Source organism: Aptenodytes forsteri, unplaced genomic scaffold (assembly GCF_000699145.1).
Source record: "Aptenodytes forsteri isolate BGI_AS27 unplaced genomic scaffold, ASM69914v1 Scaffold195, whole genome shotgun sequence".
Taxonomy (NCBI): domain Eukaryota; kingdom Metazoa; phylum Chordata; class Aves; order Sphenisciformes; family Spheniscidae; genus Aptenodytes; species Aptenodytes forsteri.
This window is the reverse complement of record NW_008795317.1, coordinates 4,170,003-4,188,280: the sequence shown is the minus strand read 5'-3', so window position 1 is coordinate 4,188,280 and position 18,278 is coordinate 4,170,003. Positions and strand designations below refer to the sequence as shown.

Sequence of the window (18,278 nt, the reverse complement as noted above, 5' to 3'; positions counted from 1 at the left end):
TGGGGTGGGGTGGGTGGGAATTTACACCTGATCTTAAACAGTAACTATTTCAAACAAGGACTGCAGACTGCATCGTAGGGGGGGTCAAGCTACACTAACCCAGCTTGGGCTCTACTACTTGTAATCAACTACCCTTGAAACTGAATGTTATTTCTTTTAAGAACTCTGCCCTTGAAACTGAATGTTATTTCTTTTTAAGAACTTTTATTTTGAGTGTCAACTGACAAATATCCCAAGAAATGAACATTTCCCTATATTAGTACTGTTTTCAACAGTGGAAATGAATAAATGAGAGGGAAATGTAATATATTGTCATAGTATAGTAATTGAGTTATCTTTACATATGTTCTCCCTTTTTCTGTTGCAAAGTCTCAGTAAAAGTGTTTTTGCATTGTATCAGATTTTTAAGGAGAACACCACAAATAATGAGAACACATTTCATTCAGTGGAACGAGCCACCTGGCCTTCCTCAAACACTATATAATGTAGTGGTCATGAAAAGTGCCATATCACCAAGAATGATTACCCAAGGCCTGAATTAGTTTTGCTAGACCGGTTCAGCAGAGACTGAGAACTTTAACATATCTATTTCCCTTCACCTTGACTTGAAGGGAACATGCTCTGAAGACAAGGTGGCAGCAGTATCTCCACTGCCATTAAATCACCACCTTTAGCTACCAAGCAAGAATAACATTTAGTAGCAATTATGACAAGGAAACCTTTCTTATGCCTGACACAATGCAGCCAATTCACACAAAGAAATAAAGATAATTAAAGAGCAAATTTTCACATTAAATCACACCAATCTAGAATTCGGAAACCGTACTTTATGCATAAGATTCAAGTATGCACATGGACCTTTTTGTCTTCCCATTCCCCCAAGCTGCCCTACCCCTCAAGCATGATATTTAGAGGAGAATGACTCTCAAATTGCCACTTTCTTACTGAACATATTTTCTCCCTGAAATGCATTCAATTATCACAGCTTGTTCTGGTGGGGAAAAAAACTCTACAGATATCGTTTTCACTGAACTGTATTATTTTTATCATTTCAGAACAAACTAAACAAGGGCAGGATGAAGTTCTGATCTCTCGTCAGGAAGGATTACAGAAATGTTAACCAGGATAGAAATAAGATATTTGGCCTACACCGGTTTTGTTACTGATGATCATGCATGACCTTGAAAGAACATGTCTAAGGCATTAAATCCTGTGCTGTATTGCCATGTTCTAAGTTTACTTAGTTACAAGTAAAACACAGGCATTTATAAGAGTATGCAAGTTGCAGATAACCATAAAGCCTGTGTTTTTCTTACATGTGAGGCTAAAAAACCTAATCCTGTGAAAGGATACACAAACTCAACACACCATCACACACCTTGATCGTTGTAGCAACAGAATCGTAATGAAGCCCTGGAGAACTTTAGAAAGGGAGGCTCAGACTTTCGCCAACCACTCCAGAGCAAGTATTTCAGAAAAATTTCACAGGAAACAAGATCAGTCTCTGAGCAACCTAAGAGTGTTGACAAAAGTCAATTTGCACTTCAATTTATCCTTACTCCATGGCTTTCAGTATCAATAAAATCTTTTTATCTGATTCTTCAAGATCATCCGTTGCCCAATCCTTAAGAGCTGACAAACAGCACAGCAAATCTCTGCTGGCAATACCTTTCTAGGATAAAGATTAACAGTGCAAAAAAAGTGTTAGAAGTGCAATGAATGGAGACAAACCCAGAAAAACATGCCTTTAAACACAGCATATTATTTTCTATTTGTATTATCCATAGAACTAAAAGGTCCTAGTGAGAGCCCAAGATTCTACTATGTGGTAAAAGACTTTTCCCTTACTTTCCATACCCTAACAAGATGATGTAGAAACACTTTCAAATAAAACAGAACAACCTGAAGCAATCATCCTTCTGACACACTAACAAAATCAGGAACAAATCCCAAGATCCATCTAACAATACAGCTGTAATCATTACAGCATAAAATTTACTTTCAACGTGCTGTGCATCCATCGCCACTAATTTTGCAGCAAGTAAAGGAGCCACAGACTTAGATGTTAAATCATAAATTAAAATGGAGTCTTTTAAAATATTCTATATATGTAAATCAAGGAGTAAACTTACATAGAGTGCAACATATAAAAAGCACTAACACTGAAATTTTGCCTAAACCTGCTTAAAATATCCCAGTGTAAGGTACCCAATATAATCTTACCACGTTTCTGCTCCAGAGCAACCCAAACAATCAAACATTCAATCAGAAGGATGAACACATCCACTGTGTGCAGAACGTTCCCAATTTTGTTTTTAAATCCTGGTAATGCCAAAGTAATGTTCTATCATGGAATATCAATAAAAGGTTCATAACATTAGCAGCCACCTTTAACACAATGTATATTCCCTTTCCTTCAGTGCCATGCACAGCTTCACAGCCTAAAGCATTTGCTTTGCAGCCCATTTCCTTCTTACCCCATACTGCAGTAAGAACCAGGAATCACATTGCTACAAACCAGCATACAATACAAATGGCTTAAAAAGCTCTTCACAGCTATGTGATGTACAGTAGGCATCAGAGGATTTGACAATGCACCCTGTGAACCACACAAAACCGCTGGTCTATAGCCATAGATACTGCCATAAGCCTCCCACCGTATTTCTTTTCAAGAACACAAAGAGATTTTTATGCTTTAGCAAGTTCAGACTTTTTAGAGAACGTGGCAGACTGTTTCATGCTGAAATATCCATTAAATTACCTGCTGCACATATCTGTCAGTGGTTTTCCACATGTAATAATACTCAATGATGCTAGTCAGCGACTTCCAAGGGAGCTGAAAAACATTTGTTACGAATTAAAGTGGTTCCAAGAAATTGCAATGTCCGCATCTTATTAAACACATGTTAAAATCAAGTATAGTTGATACACAAATACTAAAATGTGAATGTATTAAATACCTACATTAAAATCCATATGCAAATAAATACACATTACTATTAATAATACACAATCTTTCCTTACAGTTAACAAAGATGCAGAATTACAACAATATTACACATCCAAATCCAAATGTAATTTATTCTGTTTAAGCCATATGGTTAAACAAAATGATCAAAACAGAATCCAGATTTCCATCAGGAAACACAGAAGGTAGTATCTCTATTATAAAGTCTATCAGATGGAGAACAACATCAGGACTAAAATAAATCATCTTGACAAGACTGTGTTCGAGTCTTATGATAATTTTACTTTTAAAAAAATACAATGGTTGTTCTACTTAGTTCACAGGTTTTTCAAGTCCCATAATAACTCAGCTGCTTATACAATATCACTAGTTTTCCATAAACCTCTGCATTCTATTAAACTATTAAAGACTATTAAACAAGAAACAAAAGGATGCTAGGGACAAATGCTATCTTGAGCAACAAGAGTGATACTGACAATGAGTATTGCACAAAAATCTCTGTGCAAACTCAGGGCAAGTGATGATGATGATTATTATTTTGGGTGCACACGTTCATTGGTAAAGTGAAAATGTATTAGCCTAAGTTTAGGGGAGAAAATTAAGCGTACAGCAGCCATTTTTAATTACTACCGAATCACCTATTTAACTCCATACAATCTTTCTATCATTTAGAATAGTAATTCTCTTACAGAATTCATGCAATTTTTCTTCATAACCTGGAAACATGCTACTATTTTGCGCTTGTTTTTGTCTAGAGGCATGCATTAACGCCAATATTCTCTACTCTCCAGAAATAAGGATGATTTCTAAGAAGTCCCAGAAAATACACACGTGGAAACATCTTTCCAACCTTATTCACCCCACTTTGGGGCTTTCTCCATGTCCTAAGCCAAAAGAATAGGTTCCTGAACCTCTAATTACGTTCCTCAAAGCAACAGAGGAACACCGTACCAAGCTGCCTCTCCCAGCATGCAGGAGCTCAGCCAGTTTTTCAAGCTGCTTGCTTGCAGATACTCAGAGAAACTGAGTCTGGCTCCCACCTCTGCCTTTCAGGAGCTGGGATTCAGGTCCAGACTCAGCTGTGAAATCTTTTTAAGGCAGTGTACCACAGCGTGTAAATCCCTGGTCCAAACAATAGCAGTTTTGTCCATTTGCATTTAACACATAGCAGTGTAACAAATGCATAAGCTGATGTTGCAATAGGTAGCAACACAATTCGGTTTACTAAAATCCTTTTACCTTCTCGGGTAAATTATGCCTTAAGAGAAATCTGCCCAAGAAGAGGCCAGTGACGGGAACATGTGTTTGGTGTGAGGTGACAGATGAGCTGCTTCTCAGTCTCTAGGTCCACATTCTTCCTGGCATCCAGATGAAAGTCACCCCAACTACCTGCCATTGTCAACTAGTACATTTTAGCTTCTCCGTATTTACTTTCCCTCCTGAACACTTATTAACACATTCATGCTACAGATTACGTTTGACATTTCTCTAGAAAATACTTTAATCTGTTTTAACTATGACTGTGACACCAGCATGTTCATTTACTCAGTAGGCATCTACAATTAAAGAAAGATAATTAAAGTGGTTGGACTGGATAACCATAATCTTTTTACACTTTTGATTCACAACTCAGAAAACCTGCTTGACAAAATGGGTATGAATATCCTGTATTCTGTTTACCTACGCACTCAAATGACAAAACACTGTAGAGGCATGTGAATTTTCCAGAGGTGGCTCTGAACTGCCAGAGGAGCTGTGAACAGCCATAGAATAATGTTCTCTCATTACCAAATTCTATTAAACGCTAATTGAAAGAAGAGAAAAGGACCATCTGCGTGACATTTTTGTAGGAGAAAATTAGCAAAGAGGCATCAGCAGTACAAAAACGGGGAGAGGGAATTTTCAGTTTCTTTAGTTTCTTCAGGGTAAAAATGGACCACTCAAATCAGACCAGCAGGAGAAACTTAGGATTATAAAATATCTTAAAACGAGTATGTTAACTTTAAGGCACGTTTCCACAATTTTCTGATGTTGGAAAACAGTTGCTCCTGTTTTCTATAAACGGTTCAAGTCTGATTCCCAAGGCCTTTTCTGCCATATTTGAGATGTAACAGTTATAAATTTGTGAAAACTGTTGATAATGAAAAACTAAGAATTAACAAGCATAACAGCTGCCTCTTACCATTAGGAAAATAGTTATGTTTGGGGAACATAAAATATTCAGTCTTCTTCCATTCTACTACCCTAGGATGTGAAGTAATCCAAGTACATCAAGTAAATTCAATTAACTTAAAAAGTTTAGGTTGATTAGGATTCACATAGGTTCTTAAAGACAGCAAAACCTCAGCGAATGAGCTGATGTAACAGTTGATGAGTCAACAGCTGATGAAAATGATCATTCAAAGGCTAGACTGGTAATTTGATAATAAATGAGCTTCTCCTGTCTATTAAAAAAAGGTAAACTCCTTTACACCATTTAATTTATAATAATTGTCTTGCTTACTAATATTTAATGTTTATAGCTTAATGCTTGAGCTGCACGTTGAATGTCAAATAGTGCCAGTTCTTACTAATTGCTGGAAAAGTAAATGAACCTGCCCTTTAGAGAACTATCATGTAAGGGCTGCAATTGCAGCTGCCATGCCCTGCAAACCCGGGCCGATTCAGAAAAGGCAACTCCCCTGGCATATGACGACTCAAGCACTCAGGGTACTACATAACCCTTCTGCTTCAGGAGACTGCTACCAACCACTTTCCACCATGCAACACGACAGTCTTGCCTGTACTGTAGCACCACTGCGTGACTGCTTAGGTTCGAGTTTAATCTCAGGCACCATAGGATTTAATTTTATCATTAGATCTCCTACGTGGACACTTGAACAAGTTAGCACGTACACTACCAGTGCGTTAGCTTCTTTGTCCATGATCTTACAAAGACATCTTTCTTACTTTTCAATGACTAGCCACTGAAGAGAGGGGTGGTAATAGATAAATGTATTCTCATAAAAAAAAGTCACTGCTTAAGTGCTACGTATTTATACCTACCTCACCTTGCAGAAACTTTTCATATATCCATGATCTAAGTCTTGAAGGACTATTTTAGATGATTACTTAAAACTAAATGTTTGTTTTCAAATCCCTGTACTTTTAGAATGCTACAAAGCAAGTGAGAATGCATAAATTTTACTCTAGAGAAATTAAGATATCCCACGATTACACAATGATTAATATAACTGAAACATTTCAAATTACATGGAATTAGATCGAGACTCTGTGCACTAAGTAACCAATACCATATAAATTGATATGTAAAATAGATGTTCTTCTAGTGATGTTTTAAAAATGACATGCCACTTTTCCAAAGGTAAAAAAAAAGTGACTAAGGATAGACAACATCCCTGTTCTAACTAAATGAGACTATAATTAATTAGTGCCCCACATCCATTTCTGCTGCACTCTGACTCATCATTAATGTGCCCTGAGTAGGCTATGCAACCCTATCTCTAGATCTCTGCATGTCTCTCGCTTTGGGAGGAGGGCAAGGGAAAATATTTGTGATTTGGGAAGGAAGATTCAGTGAAAGAGGGAGGGTATCAGGACTCTACCTGAGATAAAAATTGAACATTTTAAAAAGCTTCTAGTAGACTCACTCAAATATCTACCATTTGAACATTACAAACGCATAAGCGATTCCTGCAGCACGTTACTCCACTGTATCACTTTAGTGTATGCATATCAACAGAATTACATGTAACATAACACAGAAATTATACAGAAAATAAAAATATTACATAAGTACCAGAGACAAGGCTTAGGTATACTTGGTCACAAATTGTGTTAGGACTCAACTTGTAAACAGCCAATAAATTCTGTAATATATGCTTTAGGCATTTTGAAAAGCCAAGTACTATGTATTAGGAAACACTTAGTTAGAAGACATAGCTACTGAACTAATGTACAATTACAGCTGAGGACCACTTATCTGTATGAGAAATAATAAGGAACTGTAGTTTACATTAAGATTTCCATTCTAACACTCCATAAAATATTCTTTTCCACTCATATTTTCTTGAACTTAACAGAGTTATTTCATCCATGATGCAATTTTCAACCTTATCTGATGGATACAGTGTACATTTTCTCCCTTAGGAATCTCAAAATTAAGCACGCAGATATAATACAGCTGTTAAAATGTCAGTTCTTCAGAAAAACAATAGTCTTCCCTTCCCACCTTCATTCAATTATCTGTTTCATTTCAGAACTGTGAAAGTGAAGAAGAGACAGCTTAGCTCAGTGCCAAGCCTCCTCCCACCGTCCCGTACTCTATCTTGGAAGGACTTCTACATTTACCATACAGTACCATTTTCCCCTCACAAAGATTATTAATAACATCTGCGAAGAAAAAAAAAAATCTGAGCTCTCAGAGTCAAGCAGAATGAGATTGTTGTGAAAATGTTTCAATCGACTTCAGTCTTAAATAACGGAATTCCTTTGGCTCAAATCCTAACCTTTTCACAAAGCCCCATTTGAACTTAGCAGAACAAAGGAAATCTTTTTCCTTGAAAGAAAGAGACTCTCCAAGAAACGTGCAAAAAAATTTGCAGACAAATTACTAGCAATTCCAGCAATCAGTGTTACAATCAATTTCATTTCATTACTCTGCATTAGAATTCAGCTTTGCTGCCCTATAGTCTAATACTTCAGTACCAAGAACAGTGTAGTTAGAATACATTGGACAACATTTCCTTTACATTTCAGAAGTGCCAAAATACCTAATATGTCAAAATAACTCCCTGTAGTGCACTTTAAAAGCTATCTGAATATAAATTTCTCTCTGCTAGCCATAGAAGGAAACCCTAGCTTTCCAAAACCACTCAGGGGAGTCAGCCATGTAGCTGCTAATGAATTTCACTGGAAATCGTGGAAAAGTTCTAAAAAGCTGCTGGAACTTTTTCAGATGCTTGTAAAGTTATTTTAAAAATCCTTATCAAAACACATCAGCATACGAGACATCCTACCTGGTATTAAACCATTAAACAGATTATCTTCTGTGAACATCTTTCCAAAGAATGGTACTGAACAAGAAAGAATATTGACTTTCATCCAGATAAAATGTATATATCTGTTAATTACATGTATCAACTACACAGATTTCTCCTCTAGCTAATCTTCCAAACCTACAGAAAGCAGTTACGCTCACCCATGCAAAAACATAGTAACAGAAAAGCGTACTAATTTCATACTTACAAAGTCTTGTCGAATGTCATTGAAGTCCTTGCCATACTTTTCCAACGCCTCTTCAAATAAACTAGCTTCCGATGCTGACCACTCTTCCATTTCGTCTCTACATAAGACAGGCCCTCCAAGTGGCACTAGAACACTGATGGCACTGCTCAAATCATAGTTGTGTTTATGCAGTGTATCCATTGCATGAAACTAGCAAGGAGAAGGAGAGAATAAAAAACATGTTTAAATAGACAGCAGTCCATTTCAGTTAACACAAATTCAATGTTGTTATTTTCTATAAGCCATGCAAGAATGCTCAACTAATGCTAAATTTAGAATCTATCTTGGTATCATGGGTTTTCTGCTGTGGAAGATAAGGAAAATAAATTGTTTATTACTTAATTTGGGAAAGGAAATGCCTTAATAAAATGTTTACTAAAAATGGCATTAGTTTATTAGTTCCTGCAAATTACTAGCACACATTTCTAGAGAATCTTTAGTTGGTAGAAATTGGTTCCAAGTAACCCAGTAGAGACAGTGGTGTATATTGACTGAGGGGCCATTTTCAATTAACAGAAGCTCTAAACAGTAGCTAAATAGCTGTCGAGACATCTATGTGCTCAATATTCTCATTGCTGGGGAAGGAAGTCATTTATTGTTTTCGTTATCATCATACCGAAAAACAAGCGAGATTTTTGTCCCTTGCTAAACTCTGCTGTCAGAGATGAGTAAATGAGGTTTCTTTGGTTACTTCACTTTCCTTTATAAAAGAGGAAAATAGAAAACAAACAAGTTACAGCATTTCACTTTAGAGGTTAACACTGAATGCTCACAACACTAACCAATGATGGGGAATATGAACAGTAAGCAACTACATTATAAATCCACCCGCAGGGAAAACAAGCAACATACAAGAAGCCTTTCTGACTCAGCGTCCCAAAAGAGTCCATTCACCACAATCTTAAATTGTTCTGCTGAAAGGAGGTATTAGAGGTATAAAGCCCAATAATGTGTGTGACTGTGTAACATCAGTCTCCCACCTATTTGTCCCACCACAGCGATGAGCTGTAACTGCAGCATGCAATCTCTCACACAGCCCTAAACTCATCTTATGAGAGGGGGCACCCCGAACCTTTCAAGGAAGGAACACTCTTGCGTTATGTGTCAGTATAGCACTTACAGAGCCATTCCAGTTGAGCTTCTGCATACAAATGTACTGCAAATAATGCATTCTCCTTAGCTTTTGCCATCTCCTATGAGTGGCTAAAGTCTTTCTCCAGCTTTCAATATACCTCTTTGAAAGCTATCAAGCACAAGATTCTTGAGCTGTTTTGTCTGCAAGAAGTAATGTCACTATTATCCTACAATATGTCATTTTACTTACGATTCAAGTCGAATTCACCACCCTTGAGAAAAAGCCATTGTTAAAATTAAGTATTCTAATATGGAAATATGTAACATAATGTCTAAAATCCATAATCTTCAGATTAGATAATGTAAAATGAAAACACTGGTTTATTGCTTATCATTCAGGCAATGAGTAAACCAGGCCTAAAGATTGAACTCTTACAGTATATGTGTTACCAAGGTTTAAATCTTTGTTTAATTGCAGCCCCTGTGGAAAAGCAGTACATACCAGTCATTTTCCAAGCAGCTGCTAAATCCGGATCTATTCACTGATACCAACTTTCTTAAAAATGACCATAGAAGTGAATAAATCAGGATCTTGCTCTTGCCTTATGTTCATTTTTCCATCTATAGTAAACTTCTGATTCCATAAAGCTTTTGTTGATATTACTAAAGAAAAGATTCATAATGAACTCTGTGGATAAGTACTGTCTTCACTGAGCTGTTCTGTGACAGAAGACCACTGACAAGTTCCCACGATAACAACTGTTTGCCTTCTGCAGGTTTGTCAGCCTTCACCTGCAGTCAGATTCCCACACTGCAGTGAGTAAACTGTGCTAGCAAAAGCAAGAGCAGCCTGAAAACATTGCTAGAGCCCAAGTCAAAAAGTCATGGAGTATCTCCTTTTTATCTGCTTTACCCAAGGATGAGAGGACTGCAAGAAACAACTAGTGGGTACCTGATACCTAAAGGAGCAAGAGGCTGGGAAGACCTGGTGTTGCCTCTCCCAAATAGGAGCTTGAAGGACAGAGGAAGAACCACCCTTTCCTAAGAACTCTTGCTCAGAGCATACTGTCCAGCACAGACAAGGGGTCCCACCAGAGGAAAGGTATTAGCCACAGACAGAGGGAACTTCAAGTCCAAATTTAAGCAGGTAAAGGCAGAAAGTATCCACCAAAAGCGAAGGAAGGGCTGCATGAAGCTGGGAAGAAAGGGAATGACAGGGCATGCGGCAAACAAGCTGTAACATGCAGTTCCCCAACCAGCTGCAATTTCAGTACTCAGTTAAATCAACTAGACTGAACTGCCTCCAACAAAGCACTCAAACTGGAAAGGGAGTATGGATTCTATAATTCAATAATATTTTAAGCATGTTTATCTTAGGAGCCACACATATGGAAGTCTAATAAAAAAATCATTAAAAAGACATCATTCAAAATGCAAAGGAAAAACCTGTTCATACTTTTCATTTTGAAGAGACATCAAAAACTACATTTACGTCCTTACAGTAAAGTAGCACGGGCTCTTCCAAACAAGCCCACCACAAGGAGCAAGCGATTCCATCAACCTGCTTTGCTTTAATGGCTCTCATCATCAGTGAATGCACTACGCAATGTTTAGGAATCTGAAACAGGAAGCCTTCCCAGTTTTGTTCTCTTCTCAGAGATCAATTTGCATTATAAAATAAAACACTGCCTCTGAGAAGGCCAGAAATGCAAGTTTCAGTTGGCTGTTTGTCTCACAAGTCTTTATCACTGTAAGAAAAGAACATGTACTATCATCTAAGAAGGAAAACACACATTGTTTCATGTCTTCCACTAGGGTTTTCTAAAAGCATTGGTAGTTTCCTGCCTTGTCTCATTACCTTCCCCATGTTTTCAAAATAAAGAAGCCTGAAAGTAGCCTCTCACTTGCTGTTAAGCTACAAGACCTCCCTAATGTGTACATCCACTGTGAATTTACTCATGTGTATAACCTATGCATTTATTGTATTTTTTCTTTTTAGTATCAGTCTGTTTACAGTCATCTCTAATTGAAACAGCTAATTAGGAATACTGGAAAGCCACAGGTGTGGTGTACAGAAATCCCATTAATAGCACTTCACGTGCAAGGGTTATCTGCCTTGCATTAAGAATACAGACCGTACAATTTTCTTAGTGTTAGGCACCTACATCCCTTCCAAGGCACCAATGAGATACATCGCAACTTCTGCAAACGTCTGTACTAACTTTAACTGCTGCTCAAAATATGCTCCCAATTAACATGGCAATGTCTGAAAGAGTAACTACTATAATGACAAATATGTCTTTTCTTAACTTTGAAGGAAGTACGTTGCCAAAGAGCAAAAGAGAAGGGTTTTAAAAAGCTGAGGGGGTAGGAAAATGAGAACAGACAGACACAGTAATTAAACCTGGGGTGGCTCCTCTAGTGCCTCATTATAAGATATGCCTTTCATTAAGTGCAATGGCACTCAAACACTAAGTGTATCCCTGTATCAGCAGCACCGCACATGTACTTTCAAACAAGAAGAAATTGCTGTAAGGATGAATCTATTCTATTAATCACTGAATACAGTAAGAAGGATGCGCAACGTGTGGGATTTATTAGCAATTCTTAATCCAATGAAATCTTAATAAAATGAAAAATGTTAAACTAAAGAACTATTTTGATGGAAAAAATAAAGCATTTAATGTGAACAAAATTGTGTTGGTAAGGTCGTACCAACAAGTATGAAACAGAAAACTCCTTTTGAGTATTACTGAAAACATTACAATTTGCCACTGCCTTTACTACGCTACCGTAGTCCAGACTAAATCAGTTTCCTGTTTAATAGCCTTTGAGCACACTGCAAAACATAAGAAATTAAATATTTTTCTCATCATACTAAGGAATATATTTTATCTGGAATGTAAGAACTGCCCTACTGAATCAGACCAGTCATCAATCTAGCCAAGCATTCTGACAGCTGCACCAAGGGATGTTACTTAGAGAGAATATGCAGGTAAGCCTAACCACAGTCTGAGGTCAATTCCCATTTCATTCACCAGCATCCTCAAACCTTGGGAATTAGGAATGCTAGACGGTACACCTCTCCCTGTTCTCCTCGGTACCCATTTATGGAGCCATGGTCCATAATTTTTCTAACCCCTTTTACACCTGCTGATATTGCCTGTTCCCACAAAATTTTGTGTAACTAAATTCCAGGGGCTCTCTAGCCACTTTATAAGGTAGTACCTTAACTATTTTAAACTGATCTGTTAGCTTCATCGAGCATCCTCTAGTTCAAATACTCAAGTATCTGATGAATAGCAGATCTACTTTAGCCTTAACTATCACCTTCACGATTCTGTATACAAATACTTAAAATAATAAACAACAACAGCTGATGCCTTTGGAAATCTAAGTCTAACTTGATTCTACAAAACAGTAAGATTTTCTTGTTCTCACATAGTTTTCCTGGCACGCTTTTATTACTGTCTTGTACACATCTTGTCATCTCAGCTAATATGAAAATACAGAGACAAAACACTGGTCTGTAACTGATATATTTTTAACTTTCTTTAAAAGATGCAGGTGTTTACATTACAGTGAATACTTTAACAGACTACGGAAACACCCTAAGGATATCCTAAGTAAAGTGTATTTCAAAAAGTTGCCTACAAAGTCAGATTGCTTAACCTTTAGAAAATTTACTGACACACATACCTAGTAAGTACAGAATATTACCTAAGTAATTTTCAATCAGCTTTATTACCACAAACTTTAAATCACACTATTGATCAATTATACTGAATGAATCCCTATACAATGTGTATTATCCACTCTGCTGTGCAAATTATCACATACAAAGATATTGTATTTAAACAGATTTCAGCTGAAGTCAAGTGATTTACAGTATGATTACAAGGGCAGCACCAATAAGCGTACAGAACCAATAAGCACCTTGAACGCAGGTATCTAAAGGAAAACAGATATCCGGAGGACAGGGACTCTGGAGTAATAGATACTGTTGAATTCACAGATATAAAAAAAGCTGTAGGGTTTTTAAGAAGCCACCTACCAGTGTGATGTCTCGGGAAGCAGCAGCTGCACTCATGTGTAAACTAGGTTGCCTGACAGAACTACTGCAGTCCAATGCTCGAGCAAACGTGCCGACCGCACTACAACAGAGAAACAGTAGACAGTAAATGCACAGAAAGATGTAACCTCTTTTTTATTATCATATATATTATCTATGTCATATCTATAAAAGTGTCCTTTTAAAAATAAAAGTCACATATTGTTGCTCTTAAGATTTCAGATCTTTGCTAACAAAAGGACAATTTGATAAATACAAGTCAACAAACACTGCAGTAAAAATTCTGACCTTCTCCCACAAAAGTAACAACCTACATGTAAGAACAACAGCACAGAAACAAAAGATACTCATAGAATTCTAATGTACCAAGTTTTTAATGTACCGATTTTTTATTAATGATGAAGTCAAAGATCTACTCAGTTTGGGTTTTACAACCGTGACTATTATTTTTAAAATTATAAAGCCACAACACTGTTTAACAAATTACAATACAATTAAAAAAGGGGGTTCACCATGTTCCCGTGAGGATATTAGTAACATTTTATTCACTTCAGTAATGCATGTCTACTACTTCCATTAGCGAGGCAAAGAAAGCGTATTAGCTTAGTCTAAGGTACCTCCAAAATCACATTTTTGTCACAGGTTTTAAGTAATAATGAAATAGATGGATCTCTCAGCCTACTTAATAAAAGCATTCTAGCATTATTGAAATGGACACGTTTTTCTCCAAACCTTTACCTTTTTTTTTTTCACTTTTGTTGACGAATTGTACGCGGCATTTATTATACGTACCAGAGAAACAAAAGATAATAAAGATGGAGAATTAGGGTGATATCGACTGCTCTAAACTGCGAACTTTTCTTGGAAGCACATCTATGTATCATGCACAGTGAAGGGAAAGATGCGCAAGAGAATTTGATTGGGCTCAGCGTATCATACAGGAAATGAGCAAAGATGCAGCGACACGTGAGAAAGATTATTCATTGATAGAAGAGAAGTTGCTCCAGTACCCTGAGTTGCCTAATGACTGCTGAGGCGCATTGTGTTACTATGATATTAGGAAAAAAAAAATTATGACATGATAGAAGTCCTTCTAAATTCAAAGACCCAACTACTCAAGCTAACATTTTTTAATACAGCCTAAGCCTCTGGAGTAAGGACTGGAGCCTCATCACCAATTACACTCCACACAAGTTGTAAGTGCAGAATTATACCAATGAGGAATGTCATTGACAGATCAACACACTGAAAGTGTCACATTACTGTGTACTATAAACCCGATATTCAACAATAAAATAATGTAATGTGCATCAAGAGTTTAACTCACTACGGTGTATTATTGATTGTGGAGAAACTGGTAATAACACCTGTTATTGCAATTTTATCTTTAATCTCAAAACATTTAATACTGAATCCATGTTTCAGTACTTGCTGCCAAAAACTTCTAAGACAGTTAAGATTCAACAGCAGTGATTCCCACACTCCAGATATTAACTGCTTGAATTTCTGAAGGCTGTGGAATAAACAAGTTATATTCAAATGTTGTTCCACAACCTTTGCTCCCTCTTTGCAGAGATGGCAAATACGTGACAAGAACACACACGCACATTTTCTTTTCTTTTTTAAAAAGTTTGGCAGTACATAAAACAGTATTTGCCCAAAAGTAAGTCCCAAGAATAAGGCTCTATTGTGAACACATTTCCTGATAGTCAGTCAACCCCTTTAAACATGTTGGCATTAGTAAGGGTTGTACCTAAACAGTCTTTCCTGTGATCTTTCTGTCGCTACTATTCAAACCAGTAAAGCAGCATGTGGCATGACTGTATTTCCCTTCTGCTGCTACCTACTAGCTTCTTATCTTCCTTTTGCATAATTAACACTATTTTATTTTGACCATATTTCTAAAATAAAATCAGTGTGCTATGAAAATTACAAAGAGTATGTCTTCGCAAGTCACCCTCTGGCACATCAAACTTTTTAGGCTGACTTCAGAGCCCAAGCATATGTGAATTATGTTGCCCAGTATGTAAAGTAAAAATTAAGACACAATATAAAGCTAGGTCTATTTCAAATAAGTGATAAAGAGGTAAGAATTGATGCACCAGCTGAGATCGCTCCCAGTGCTGTACCGAGTAGGTGAGGATCGCAACCATCAGAGGAATGCTGCGTGGGAGCATGGAGCACCTGACTGCAAACCAAGTAAGACCCACCATAAAATGCAGGCAGTGTGCCATTTTGAGGGGGAGGACAGGGGTGTGGGTGTCTGTGGCTGTATGTTGAAATCATCATAACTTCCAGTTCACCGTTCCCTGCAAACTTCTGAACAACAGTGATTTTTTCAGACAATCCAAATAAGTGTAGGAATTCTAATTAAATAGTAACCAGTCTCAAAACTTAACAGTGATATACAATGCTCTGTATAATCTAGCCATGCAAACCAAATCCAAAAATAATTTTAGAAATCCTTAAAAATACCTTAATTTTTATGTTTTTCCATTTAAAATACAGATATGAGGAACATATTGATACAAAGGTCAAACATTTCCTTTGTCATTTTTCCTTGTGCGATTTTTTTCTAATACCACCAAAAAATTATTTTTAAAATATTAAAAGGAAAGAAAAAAAAAACCCAACTAACCAATGCCCATTGCCAGAAGACACACTATTGTCTTCACCTACCTGCTACCAAAATAAAACTCGGTATTAAGCCAACGCAGGCTGAACAGTCAGATCCTAATTACTAATATTTTTCTTTTAAACAGACTCTTTAATGTAAACGTTCCATTAATTTGGCAGAATCCAAATAATAACTGTAAATATTTAACTGAAACCATATTTAATTCAATAATAACAATAATAAACTCACGTAACAAAAAAAATATGCTCAGCAAGCTACTTACAAATTAGTTATTCAGCGAGTAATTAAAGTACCGAGACTTCAAACAGAAACCAACACTCCCCACACCTCCCAAAGTAAGCTAAAGCCAAAAGGCATACAGACACTGAATTACACAGGTGGCAGAGAGATGGACAAGAACAATAAACAATTGGTGGTATCGGCAGATAGATCACTTTGCACAGGCTGTATCAGCAAGCAGGTATAACAGCTTTAAGGGCTAGACCAAATGATCCAGTGTTCTCTTAATTAGGTTTTCCTTGTGTTAATTATCTTAAAGACCAGAACCAAGAACGTTCTCTCAAGGACTTGTAACAGAGATTGCAGTTTACAACCGTACAACCGTACAAACATAAAACAAATCAAGATAATGCGGTGTCAGGATCTAAGACTATGGAATAAACCCGCAAATTCAGCAAAACTCAACAATACGTATGTCCAAAAAAATGTGACAGTGAACTCTCTAGGGATGCAGTAGCTCACCATCATTTTCTTGTGCCTGTATGCCCTACATTCAGGCAAAACTTCAGACTAGGTATTGAACACAGAAAATAACATTGCTCCAAATTTCTTATAACTCAAGTCTAAGTCATTAAAGGAAGTAATTGTTCAGATTTTTGCATAAGATTAGTATTAGTGGCAGCCAATGAAATTACGAAGTAGCAAACACAAGAGACTGTCATATCACATTTCTAAAGATTAAATTGCTCATCAGTAACCAGTTCTGAAAAGGGATGTTATTTACCAAAGAAAATCTGGAACCACTGCAATTATACATCAGGATAAAAATAGTCACTAGTCTCCCAGGTAGCAACAGCAGTCCGGCATCAAATCAGATCCAGAAAGTTCTGGATCCAGGCCCGTAACTCTCCATTTTCTTCTACCTCGTAGTCTCAAAAATCCAGCTGAGACAGAGATCCTTTTTAATCTGAGGATGTTTATTTTAAAATTGTTCATTTTTATACATTGTTTCTCTGTTTCAGTGATATGAGATGAGTAGTGGGTATACTCTGGACAAATCTGTTTGAAGTGAACCACCTCTGTGCATACATGAATCTGCAAATTCACAATTTTCCTCACATATTTGCAAACTAATGAATGAGACCTACACCTCACCTCAGAGTTAACACTTTTGAGGAAAATAATTAAGTGGATCTTTGGCGGTTTCCTATGTATTAGTAAGATTTTTGTTTTCCTTATTATTACATCAATGTTCCTGTTAACTATGAGCTGGAAACGGTCCTAAAAGATGACCTCTTAGACTGCTATCAATAACAGCATTTTACAAACAGCCAATTAATATCTGATTGCTCCTTAAGAGAGTCTCATGATGCTTAAAATCTTGGAAAGAAGAAAAAAAATACTTCTTCAGTGGAGATGTATGTCACCAGCACAATATTAATTAAAGTTGAAAAATACCCCTGAGATTTTTACTACTGGGTAATGCAAAATCTGTCATGAAGAACATACTCACAGCAAAATGATGCTTTTCCAGAAGACACATTTTCCTTGCATTTCTAAGTAACTGTCTGTACAGTGCTATGCTTCGTTATTATCACTTCAGATATCACTTTAGAGTGCAAAGGGAGATGACACGATAAACATGAAAAGTCACCTGCCACTATTCTTTCTCTGAAAGACTCTCAAAGTTAGAGTAGGGGGTGGCATTATATATAATGTCCCCTACGCACCACAACTAACCTTCAGTTTCATTACTAAATGAATAGAAATGGAACATATGTGAAATCTTTATTATTCAACAGAAATAGAATCTGATACATACAAGTAGTTTAGTTCACAGGATATGATTTAAGCGATCATCTGTACTCCATCCTGCTATTTCACAGTCACAGAAGAGCAGCTTTACAGCGCCCAAAAAGCAGGTCCATGAAAACGCTGCTGGAGGAATTTTTTCTTTATAATGCAATAGATCAAAATTCATTAAAAAAGATGCAAAAAGAAATTCAGCTCCAAGTCTGAAT

The 18,278-nt window shown here is 36.8% G+C and overlaps 1 protein-coding gene across 1 annotated transcript in view; it reads right to left on the bottom strand.

Moving 5' to 3' along the window:
• MTA3 (metastasis associated 1 family member 3) overlaps positions 1 to 18,278 on the bottom strand; it is a 152,617-nt gene that overhangs the window by 69,412 nt on the left and 64,927 nt on the right. Inside the window, 3 exon segments of the mRNA XM_019472155.1 lie at positions 2,762 to 2,836; positions 8,216 to 8,404; positions 13,383 to 13,482. Of these exon segments, the coding sequence (XP_019327700.1) occupies positions 2,762 to 2,836; positions 8,216 to 8,404; positions 13,383 to 13,482 (364 nt within the window).